The sequence below is a fragment of the Pelophylax lessonae genome, assembly GCF_965119305.1.
Source record: "Pelophylax lessonae genome assembly, chromosome: 11".
Classification (NCBI taxonomy): domain Eukaryota; kingdom Metazoa; phylum Chordata; class Amphibia; order Anura; family Ranidae; genus Pelophylax; species Pelophylax lessonae.
The window spans coordinates 233,582,671-233,595,791 of NC_138778.1; the positions used below are offsets into that span (position 1 = coordinate 233,582,671).

At 46.6% G+C, this 13,121-nt stretch overlaps 1 protein-coding gene across 1 annotated transcript in view; it reads right to left on the reverse strand.

Annotated features, from left to right (window-relative positions):
• PRKCA (protein kinase C alpha) overlaps positions 1–13,121 on the reverse strand; it is a 425,544-nt gene that overhangs the window by 399,382 nt on the left and 13,041 nt on the right. The window contains exon 2 of the mRNA XM_082272110.1: positions 8,921–8,952. Within this exon, the coding sequence (XP_082128236.1) occupies positions 8,921–8,952 (32 nt within the window). The remainder of the gene's footprint in view (positions 1–8,920; positions 8,953–13,121) is intronic.

Below are 13,121 nucleotides of genomic sequence, written 5' to 3' on the forward strand. Positions count from 1 at the left end.
ACCAAGTTCTCCTCTGAATCATTCAGATGTTCATTAGCAAACATCAGACGGGCTGTACATGTGATTTCCTGAGCAGGGGGACCTTGCGGGCGCTGCAGGATTTCAGTCCTTCACGGCGTAGTGTGTTACCAATTGTTCTCTTGGTGACTATGGTCCCAGCTGCCTTGAAATCATTGATAAGATTCTCCCGTGTAGCTCTGGGCTGATTCCTCACCGTTATCATCATTGAACCTCCACGAGGTGAGATCTTCCATGGAGCCCCAGACTGAGGAGACTGACAGTTATTTTGTGTTTCTTCCATTTGTGAATAATCGTACCAACTGTTGTCACCTCTCACCAAGCTGCTTGGCGATGGTCTTATAGCCCATTCCAGCCTTGTGTAGGTCTACAATCTTCTCCCTGACATCCTTGGACAGCTCTTTGGTCTTGGCCATGGTGGAGAGATTGGAATCTGATTGGTTGCTTCTGTGGACAGGTGTCTTCTATACAGGTAACAAGCTGAGATTAGGAGCACTCCCTTTAAGAGAATCCTCCTAATCTCAGCTTGTTACCTGTATAGAAGACACCTGGGAGCCAGAAATCTTGCTGATTGATAGGGGATCAAATACTTATTTCACTCATTAAAATGCAAAATGCAGACTTCTGGGAAAATCAGTGAGCCAATCACGCAAGCAGGAAGTGACATTTCCTTGGGAAGGGGGGGGGCGCTCCGTAAAAAAAACTTTATACAGAGCGCCTCCAGGCGGCCATATTGAATTTTACAGGAAATGACAGCGGCTGCAGATTGAAAATCAACGATTGTTTCCAATAACATTCCTTTACAATGGGAGTTGTAGCACAATTGTACACATATCATTTGTTTTTTTTTTAGAGTTACCCTTTAGGCCTCATGCACACGGGACGTTATAAAAAACGCCGGTAGCTTTGTAGTGCGTTTTTAGCTAAAAATCACCTCTCTGCTATTTTAGTAACTCCCACTTTCCCACAATGCAATGCTTGCCAGAATCGTATCACATAGCTGTTCACACTCATGCGATAGGATTTAGGTGCGGGGGGGGGGGGGGGGTAAAAAAGGGTCCTACAATATTTTTGTGCAAATGTGGACCCTTTTTTCCCTGCATCCAAATCGCATTGAAAGGGTGTGAACAGCCATGCGATGCGATTCTGGCAAGCTCACTGCATTTTGCACTCTGTTTCGGGGTGTCGTTCATGGAACATTAAGCCCCCCTTTCAGATCAAGCAGATTTGACAAGTCAAATCGCATGCCAATGCCACCAACGTCACTGTCCGAATTGGTGCAACCATGATTTTGCGGCGCCGCATCGATTACCAAAAGTAGTTTCTGCACTACTTTTGGCGATTTCAATAGACATCTGTGCATGAACCCGCACAGATTTCTGTCAAATCGCCCCCCGAAGTCGCACTGACATGCGAGTTTGAAATCGTGCGCGTTCAGCTGATTGATTTCACCCCCCGCCCTCAGTGTGAACCGGTGTCGGCTATAGGCTCCGATTTCACATGCGATTCAACATGACAAATCGCATGCCAAATCGGCACAATGTCAACGGGGGCTTCATGTTCCATGAACGATACCCCTTCTACTTTCACTGTCCAATCACAAGCTGGGGGAGGGGCAAGACCTAAGTGTTACTTAAGTGCACCACAGAAAAAAAAAATCAAGTCGTCTGCCTTGACAGACTGGGCAGTGCAGCAGAGCTGTGTAAATTTCAGGACTGGATAGACAAATTCAAATTATTTGGCTGGTAATACATCTCCCTATATATGGATTTAGCGGTTTGCCCTCCATATATAAAAGGTGGGAGTTTCTGGGATTGGTCTCCACCAATCAGGATGGAGCTCCAGCAGTCCCCTAGGTTCATGCGGTCACCTGGCGCCGCGGACTCGGAGGATGGGATAAAACCCGGGATTACTGAGCACTGAAATTCTACAACACGATTGCCAAATGCTACATGAGACAATGAATTAGCGATCGATTCCCCTGTAATCCCCACTAATCTCCATTACCCAAATAGGGAAAGTACTTTGTGGGGGGAGGGGGGGGGGGCGCAGCCTCCTAGTGACCCCCACCAACAAAAAAATCTGCCTCCGATACAAAAGTAAAGTCACAAATAAATATCAAACATATCTGGTTACTAAGAGGTTATATAATGATACATGATAGTCAAATATGACCACGCCCTTCCCACCTCCCATTGGTCAGGGCGGCCCTTCATATTAACCACTTCAATACCAGACAGACATTTCCACCCCCCTTCCTGCCCAGGCCAAATTTTTAGTGCTGTCACACTTTGAATAAAAATTGAGTGGTCATTCTACACTCTACTCATGTGAATATTTCATTTTTTTTTTTTTTTTTTTTTTTTTTTTTTAGACACACAGAGCTTTCTTTCTGGTGGTATTTAATCACCGGTGGGGTTCTTCTTGTTTTTTTTGATAAATAAATTAAAGACAAAATTTAGAAAAAAAAAAAAAAAACTTTCTTGGTTTTTGTTGTAAAAGTTTGCAAATAAGTAATTTTTCTTTTGCACTGGTGGGGACTGAGGGGGGGGGGGGGGCTGCACTGGTGGGGAATGAGGGGGGGCTGCGCTGGTGGGGACTGCACTGGTGGGGACTGAGGGGGGGGCTGCACTGATGGACACTGGAGGGTACTGAGGAGGCTGCACTGATGGACACTGGAGGGTACGAATGAGGCTGCACTGATGGACACTGGAGGGTACGAATGAGGCTGCACTGATGGACACTGGAGGGTACGAATGAGGCTGCACTGATGGACACTGGAGGGTACCAATGAGGCTGCACTGATGGACACTGGAGGGTACCAATGAGGCTGCACTGATGGACACTGGAGGGTACCAATGAGGCTGCACTGATGGACACTGGAGGGTACCAATGAGGCTGCACTGATGGACACTGGAGGATACTAATGAGGCTGCACTGATGGACACTGGAGGGTACCAATGAGGCTGCACTGATGGACACTGGAGGGTACTGAGGAGGCTGCACTGATGGACACTGGAGGGTACTAATGAGGCTGCACTGATGGACACTGGAGGGTACCAATGAGGCTGCACTGATGGACACTGGAGGGTACGAATGAGGCTGCACTGATGGACACTGGAGGGTACGAATGAGGCTGCACTGATGGACACTGGAGGGTACCAATGAGGCTGCACTGATGGACACTGGAGGGTACCAATGAGGCTGCACTGATGGACACTGCAGGGTACCAATGAGGCTGCACTGATGGACACTGGAGGGTACCAATGAGGCTGCACTGATGGACACTGGAGGGTACCAATGAGGCTGCACTGATGGACACTGGAGGGTACCAATGAGGCTGCACTGATGGACACTGGAGGGTACCAATGAGGCTGCACTGATGGACACTGGAGGGTACCAATGAGGCTGCACTGATGGACACTGGAGGGTACTGAGGAGGCTGCACTGATGGACACTGGAGGGTACTAATGAGGCTGCACTGATGGACACTGGAGGGTACTAATGAGGCTGCACTGATGGACACTGGAGGGTACTAATGAGGCTGCACTGATGGACACTGGAGGGTACCAATGAGGCTGCACTGATGGACACTGGAGGGTACCAATGAGGCTGCACTGAGGGACACTGGAGGGTACTAATGAGGCTGCACTGATGGACACTGGAGGGTACTAATGAGGCTGCACTGAAGGACACTGGAGGGTACCAATGAGGCTGCACTGATGGACACTGGAGGGTACTAATGAGGCTGCACTGATGGACACTGGAGGGTACTAATGAGGCTGCACTGATGGACACTGGAGGGTACTAATGAGGCTGCCCTGGTGGGCACAGATCAGGCTGCCCTGGTGGTCCCGCCCAACAGTTACTCTACAATACAACAGGCGGGAGGAAGAGCCAATAGAAATGCTGAAGATAGTTGGGAATTTTCCCAGTTATGAGGAGTGACTTCAGCAGCATCTGATCTCTCCATCCACTGATGGTGACCTTTATTGTCTCATCATTGCACAACATTGACATATCTGTCAGAGGAATGCGTCCCCCGGTGTTCACCTTGTAGAGCCGTCTATGGTGATTGCAGCCATATTACTGCACCTGCAGCAATACGGTTTCAGTGTATGTCAGCGCAAACCACACATTTCTCTCACTTGCTCTATTTTGGTGTTATAATCGCATCGGAAGGGTTTTATTTTATCGTTTAAGTGCAAAATAAAAAATGTCTCTTCATCCGGCCTGAAGCCTTGTGAGCGAATAATGTTCTGTGCTCTCCGCCTCAGGACTGTTATCAGTCAGCATTGTTCCCTGCTATCTACGAGGACTACAACCCCCTCTCTGTCCTAGGGCGAGACAATGCTGCTTAGTATGGTTGTCATTCTAGAACAGGAAGTCATTTACTGGCAGGATCACCAAGTGGAAAAAAAAAAAATTGTGAAAAACAGAAAACTAAAGCAGCCAACACATTGAAGTGCCGGCTGCAATGCGATCAATGGTAGTTCTGGGGTTTAGATATACTTAAGAAAAAGTGAAGTTTGCAGTATATAAATAAAACAAAAAACACATCCATACTCGCCTCTATGCTGCAGCTGCTCCCACTGGCTCCAAGGACGGGAACTGACCAATCACATGCCTGCTGATGGCTCAGTCCTCAGGCTACTCCGAGCAGAGAGCTCCTCCATCGCACACAGGAGCACCAGGCTGGACAGTCGGTGAGCATAGTGGGTGGATCCCGAAAAAGTATTGTCGTAAGCTTGTGATCGGGAATCTGTAAGCTTGTGATCAGGAGCCTGCCAATCACAGTGGTCACATGACCTGAATGCCCGCCTCCTGGCTTTTATAACTCTTAAAAAGGGCCAGGAGATGGTCGGCATTTAAAGAATTAACATTTAATTTTGGAATGAATGGACCTTCCCAAGTAGAAACCACATTCACTGATAGAAAAGTCATTCCTTGGAAAAAAGTCTTCCATTCGCATCTTCATATTTTCTCATCACCACCGTCAATAACAAACAAGCAAACAATCGATTTGAAACCAAGAACCATAAAATAAAAAAAAAAAATTAAAAGAAATCAAACAAACATTCTTAAAATGAAATTTTTTTAACACAATTCTACTATTGTATGGCCAGCGTAAAAGTGTATCTGTCATAAGAGAAGTACCAGGGCCTATCCACCATACTGATCCTCCGGCTTCACACTGTACAGAGGGAAATATATAGACCGCTATGGCAGATCAATATAAGAGAAGTAGCAGGGCCTTTCCACCATACCGATACTCTGGCATCACACTGTACAGAGGGAACTGTAACGGTATCAACCGGCACCCCGACTGGGTACCTCAATTGATGGATGCTCCTAGTGCTTCCCGAGGGCTCCAAACACTCCACCAGACACCATAACCCCTGCAGAACCCACAAACCACCGTAGCTTGGTTGGGGTATCGCCGTCACCTACCCACCCTGGACCTACGACAAGGCTCCAGGTTCCAGTGGTGAACCTCTCTTTCCCCAGAGTGTGAAGCAGGAACAAGCTCTTACAAGAGCTTAGTGATTATCCAAGGGAGTATGAAGAGCACAGCATTCCCTTGTAGCAGATTCCCCCAATAAGAGAAAGGACTCTAGATTGAGGGTGAAGTAGCACTCTAGGTTTAATGGTACAGCTGCTCTTTTATACAGTTTTCCCCCACAAGGTTACCGCCCAGGTGGACCTTGTGGGGAACAGGACATGAAATTCACAATCCAATAAAAACAGTTTTACACTCAGTCACTCCCACACAGTGTACACACTCCCTCACCTCTGCCTGATTACATTATCATATGCAGATGAAATTGTATACCGAAATAGAATTAACCTGAACTTATTATCGAGCCATCTGTACAGAACAATGTGAGGTCATTAGCATTTAACAATGGTGTAGGCAGACTTAACACAATACACATCCCACCTCAATACATAGACAATAGGACAAGACTGCCAATGACAGTGTGTCCGTCTCCTACATTGAAGTACATGGAATACACATCTATGTATTGCTATGATTATTTAGGAGTCAGACTTCATGGCAACAGGCTATAGGTCGCACAGTGTAATGTGGGATTAAATCTTTAATTTTTCTTGAGAGATATTGTTGATAAATATTACTCTACCATTTGAAGTAATCCAAACCATATTCTCAGTGTCTATTAAGTATCAGGTATCTGTCTTTCACTCCCAGTGACGGTGAGTACCGACACAGGAACTTTATAGACGGCTATGGCAGATCAATATAAGAGAAGTAGCAGGGCCTTTCCACCATACTGATCCTCTGGCTTCACACTGTAGAGGGAACTGTAACGGGATCAACCGGCACCCCAACTGGGTACCTCCATTGACGGATGCTCTTAGTGCTTACCGAGGCCTCTAAGCACTCCACCATACACCATAACCACTGCAGACCCCACGAACCGCCGCAGCTTGGTTGGGGTCTCACCGTCTCCTACCCACCACAAGGCTCCAGGTTGCAGTGGATGAACCTCTCTTTCCCCAGAGAGTGTGAAGCAGGAACAAGCTCTTACAAGAGCTCAGTGATTACCAAAGGGAGAATGAAGAGCATAGCAATCTCTTGTAGCAGATTCCCCCAATAAGAAACAGGACTCTAGATTGAGGGTGAAGTAGAACTCAAGGTTTAATGGTACAGCTGCTCTTTTATACAGTTTTCCCCCACAAGGTTACCGCCCAGGTGGACCTTCTGGGGAACAGAACATGAAATTCACAATCCAATAAAAACAGAGTTTTACACTCAGTCACTCCCACACAGTGTACACAATCCCTCTGCCTGATTACATTATCATATGCAGATGAAATTGTATACAGAAACAGAATTGACCTGAACTAATTATCTGGCCATCTAGACCAGGAGTCTTCAAACTATGGCCCTCCAGTTGTTCAGGAACTACAATTCCCATCATGCCTAGTCATGTCTGTGAATGTCAGAGTTTTACAATGCCTTATAGGATGTGTAGTTCCGCAACAGCTGGAGGGCTGCAGTTTGAGGATCCCTGATCTAGACAGGACAATTTGGGCTCATTAACATTTAACAATGGGACAGGCAGACACCACAATACACATCCCACCTCAATACATAGACAATAGGACAAGACTGCCAATGACAGTGTGTCTGTCTCCTACATTGAAGTACATGGAATACACATCTACGTATTGCTATGATTATTTAGGAGTCACAGACTTCATGGCAACAGGCTATAGGTCTCACAGTGTAAAGTGGGATTAAATCTTCATATTTCTTAGGAGATATTGTTGATAAATATTACTCTCCCATTTAAAGTAATCCAAACCATATTCTGTGTCCATTAAGTATCTGTCTTTCACTCCCAGGGACGGGGAGGACCGACACAGGAACTTTATAGACGGCTATGGCAGATCAATATAAGAGAAGTAGCAGGGCCTATCCACCATACTGATCCCCTGGCTTCACACTGTACAGAGGGAACTATATAGACGGCTATGGCAGGCCAATCATTTCAGCCACGACCCTGGAATTGGTATGCAGCCAAGAGAGGGGCGCACACCCCCCAAAGATCCCAGCCCCCCTATAACTGAACCTATAAGAACCGGGACCGGACATAAAACCACTTTCTCCTGAACAGCGATATAATGAGTAGGCTGTTCTTGCCGGAGACGAAGCTTTCTTCTTTTGTTTTCCCCTCGGAGCAGAAAGCTGAATTAATCATTTGCGTTTAGCATAAAAATGCAGCGCGGCCGTGGCACATGCACGCTGCGTCCTCCCCGCGACGTATGGATAAAACATGAAGCGAGAGAGGGGAAAACACGTGGCGCTACATGAAAGCGATCCCCCCGTGAATAGCAAGTGACTTTCCTCTCCTTACGCCTACTCGCACAACCAGCGCCGCCACCAATAAAGGAATTTTCTGCTCGCGGATCAGAGCACAAACGCGGCCTGGGATGGCGGGTGGGAGGCGGCGGGCGCAGCATGATAAACACGACAAGCTAGCCTGCGGGGCCTGGAGCCAACGCTTTATCAGATAAAGATCACCCCCCCCCCCGCCCCCACAAGACTCCCAAATATTGACCATGGCAGTCGCAGGGAAGAGCACCTGTGACCTTCTTCCTGTCACTGCTTCCCTGCGGGGCCTGGAGCCAGCGCTTTATCAGATAAACCCCTCCACAAGTCTCCCAAATATTGACTGTGGCAGTCGCAGGGAAGAGCACCGGTCACCTTCTTCCTGTCATTGCTTCCCTGCGGGGCCTGGAGCCAGCGCTTCATCAGATAAAAATCACCCCCCCCCCCCACAAGACTCCCAAATATTGACCATGGCAGTCGCAAGGAAGAGCACCTGTGACCTTCTTCCTGTCACTGCTTCCCTGCGGGTTCTGGAGCCAGCGCTTCATCAGATAAACCCCCCCACCACAAGACTCCCAAATATTGACCATGGCAGTCGCAGGGAAGAGCACCTGTCACCTTCTTCCTGTCACTGCTTCCCTGCGGGTTCTGGAGCCAGCGCTTCATCAGATAAAAACCACCCCCCCCCCCCCACAAGACTCCCAAATATTGACCACGGTAGTCGCAGGGAAGAGCACCTGTCACCTTGTTCCTGTCACTGCTTCCCTGCGGGGCCTGGAGCCAGCGCTTCATTAGATAAAAACCCCCCCCACACACAAGACTCCCAAATATTGGCCGCAGCAGTCACAGGGAAGAGCACCTGTCACCTTCTTCCTGTCACTGCTTCCCTGCGGTCAACCCTCGTTCTACAGGAACCTCCATCAGAGGGCGCTGTGAGGTCCTCAGCTGGGTCTTCTGAAGCACCGCCCACAAAGTGGTGACCCTGGACAGCGCACCAGCAACTGCAACATTTATTTAAAATGTTTGGATGGAAAATCTTCTTACCTTGACACTGGAATCCTTGTTTCCCGAAACCCCTGAAAACGAGAAAAATAATTGAAAGTGTTACTTTGTTATTCCTGGAAACATGGAAGATCATGCAACAAGAGCATACAACAATAACAACGTATCACTATGTAACAAGGGCTGACGGGGGGGGGGGGTAATGCAATGTGGAGTTTGACTATGAGGGTGGACAAGCCACTGCCAGAGACACAGCATTGTATAGAGTACATAGATACAATGTAACTAGTTTCTAAAAAAATAAAAAAAAAATCAATATTCTTTAAATACTCCCCCTGGTGGCCAACTGTATAGCAGGCAGTGCAGTCAGCACATTTCCTAAGCAGCTGCTGAGAGCGCAGGATAAGTCACCCACAGATGGAGAAGACTGTATTAGCGCAGCATTACTAAGCAGGGACTACAGCTGGTATATACACCCTCCGGACACTTTATTAGGTACACCTCTTCAATGGCGCGGTAACATAAATTTCTAATCAGCCAATCACATGGCAGCAACTCGATGCATTTAGGGATCTAGACGCGGTGAAGGCGACTTGCTGAAGTTCAAACCGCGCACCAGAATGGGGAAGAAAGGGGAGTGAAGTGACTGTGAACGTGGCATGGTTGGTGGTGGCAGACGGGCCGGTCGTTTGCAGGTATTTCCTCTCACTTCCTGTTTGGTTATGGGACAGGAAGTGAAGGGAAATCTTAGCACTGGGGACACTAGTTCTGGTGACCTGGGGGGGTCCCTAAGGAATTCCCTTCATTTGCAGGTATTTCTTCTCACTTCCTGTTTGGTTATGGGACAGGAAGTGAAGGGAAATCTTAGCACTGGGGACACTAGTTCTGGTGACATGTGGGGGGGGGGGTCCCCAAGGAATTATTGACTTCATTTGCAGGTATTTCTTCTCACTTCCTGTTTGGTTATGGGACAGGAAGTGAAGGGAAATCTCAGCAATGGGGACACAGATGGCAGGAAAGAAAACATGACAGGGGTTATAACCCTCCTTTGCTGTATACAAAATTAAAAAATAAGTTTTGCCTGTAGTTCTGCTTTAAGTGACTTTGAACGTAGCATGATTGTTGGTGGCAGACGGCCGGTCTGAGTATTTCTGGGATCTCTCGGGATTACAGAGAATGGTGGGAAAAAGAGAAAATATCCAGTGAGCGGCAGTTGTGTGGAGGAAAATGCCTTGCTGAGGTCAGAGGAGAATGGGCAGACTGGTTCCAGATGATAGAAAGGCAACAGTAACTCAAATAACCCCTCATTACACCCAAGGTATGCAGAATACCATCTCTGAGCGCACAACACATCCAACCTTGAAGCAGATGGGCTACAGCAGCAGAAAACCACACCCGGTGCCACTCCTGTCAGCTAAGAACAGGAAACTGAGGCTACAATTTCCACAGGATCACCAAAATTGGACAATAGAAGATTGGAAAAACGTTGCCTGGTCTGATGAGTCTGGATTTCAGCTGCGACATTCAGATGGGGGAGGGTGAGAATTTGGTGCATGGATCCATCCTGCCTTGTATCACCGGTTCAGGCTGGTGGTGTAATGGTGTGTGTGGGGGGGGGGGGGGGGGTAAAGCCACAGCCTACCTGAGTATTGTTGGTAACCATGTCCATCCCTTTATGACTACAGTGTCCCCATCTTCTGATGGCTCCTCCCAGCAGGATAATGCCCCATGTCACAAAGCTCCAATCATCTCACCACTGGTTTCTTCACCATGACAATGAGGTCACTGTCCTCCAATGGCCTCCACACTCCCCACATCTCATCCAATAGAGCACCTTTGGGATGTGGTGGAACGGGAGATTGGCATCATGGATGTGCAGCCAACAAATCTGCAGCAACTGCGTGATGCCATCATGTCACTATGGAGGAAAATCTCTGAGGAAAGTTTCCAACACCTTGTTGAATCTATGCCACCAAGAATGAAGACAAAATGGGGGTCCAACCTGCTACTAGCAAGGTGTACCTAATAAAGCGGGTGGTCAGCTCAGGCTGGATATACGGGGGGGGGGGGGGGGGGAATATACATAGAGGTGCCTCAGCGACTGCTGCTAGGAATGCCGGCGGGGGATGGGTCCCGTCTTGGCCCCTGTGTTGGTTCAAAAGGATAGGGGGTGTCCCCTAGTGCTGCACATTCGCAGAATTTTTGATCCCCATGACAGCTCCAGGGGGTGGAGCCAAATATGTTGGGGGCGTGGCCTGGTCAGAGTCCAGGCTAAAGTTGCCACTCCACTCACCTTCTTAAAATTCCTCGGATGTGCTGCACAAGGGGACATCCCTTCTCCTTTTGTACCTAATAAAGTGGCCGGTGAGCAGGGGAGGGCTGGGCCAGCGGGCGGGGGGGGGGGGGGGGTAACTGCCCCCCCAGGCAGCTCTGATGCCTCGCAAAAAGGCTGCACCGCTTCCGCCACAGACATGCCTAAAGGATTCCTGATGAAGAGGAGAAATAAGTCCCAGCCGGTGACTTGCTCCCCCTGGGCTCCACTTGCCCCCCTGGGCCTCTGGTTCTACTTGCCCCCACTGGGCCAAATGTTGCCAGTTAGCCCCTGCTGGTGGGTGTATAATAATGAGTCATTTTGAGGTCCTGAATTTAACAAGCATGCATCCAGTGAAAAAGACCATTACCCCTCCACCATGGGGACCCCGGACTTCTTTCCAGACCTCAGTGGACGGTATGAAGGCAGCCCGTTACCTCTCCACCATGTGCGTTTCCTATTACAATGACAGCAGCGTTATTTATTGCACTCTGTCCGGGTGGACACCGCCGTTCCCACGCACAAACATCTGTGAGAATTTAGCATGGCCGCCATACAGCTGGAGAGGGAAGCTGCGACCTGTGAGCGCAAAACGGCGAGCAAACCATGCGACCCCGGGAATGGAGGACGATTTATAAAGGGGCCAATCACATTTTACGCATTAGGAAGAAATTTGCTGAAGAGTTTGGCGCAAAGATGGCGCTGCGTGCAAATAAGGGGCGGAGACTGATTTCCTTTTAAATATATTGGGGTTTTTTTATTGGCTAATTTCCTCACAGTGATCTCCCGGCTCAGAATTCTAAAAACAGAGAGAAGGTGCGGCACAGAGTCACACCGAACCACACGTGACCTCCGACCCCGGACACCGCAGTGCGCTATTGTTGTGTACACACCATCCACATACTAGAGAGGAATGTGTGTGTGTGTGTGTATATATATATATATATATATACACACACACACACACACACACACAGTATATATCTATATTTATATATGTGTGTGTGGTTTGTGCACAGTATGATATGATGTAATATATATATATATAATTTTTATTTTTCTAGTATGTGTGTGTGTGTGTGTATACATAGAGATATTATATATATATTTTTTTTTTTTTTTAATTTATTTTTTTTTTTTTTTTTGTGTGTATAGAAATAATAATAATAATAATAATAATAATAATATATAAAATATATATATACACACACATATACATACATACATACATACACACCCAAAAAAAAAAATATATATATATATATATATATATATATATATATATATATTTTTTTTTTTTTCTTTTTTTTGTGTGTATAGAAATAATAATATAATATAATTAATATATATATATATATATATATTTTTTGGTGTGTATGTATAATATATATTATATTATTATTTCTATACACACAAAAAAAAAAAATAATAATTATATATATATATATATATATATATACATATATATACATATACACACATATACATACATACACACCCCAAAAAAAAAAATATATATATGTATACACACACACTAAAAAAATAAAAATTATATATATTATATCATACTGAGCAAGAACCACAAAACGCATACAAGAAATACAAGCAGCCTGCCCATACATGGATCCAAATTCAGCCGCTCCCTGCTGAACCAAACCAAATTCAATCCATCTACAGCCGGCTTCACCGACTCCAAATAACCTCCTCAAAAATAAGCCGGACAAACAGCGCTTCTTTAACCACTTCCACTCCCCCCCCCTGTACACCCCTATTGGACAGAACATGGTACATTCTCTCGAGGCCCGTTTACACCACAATTACTTTACAAAGTAACACCTATTGATTTTCTTTTTTGGATTTCTTTCAGGGATATTTCTTTCCTTTTTTGTTTTTTTTTTTTTAATGCCATCCATGAGAAAAAAAAAAAAAAAT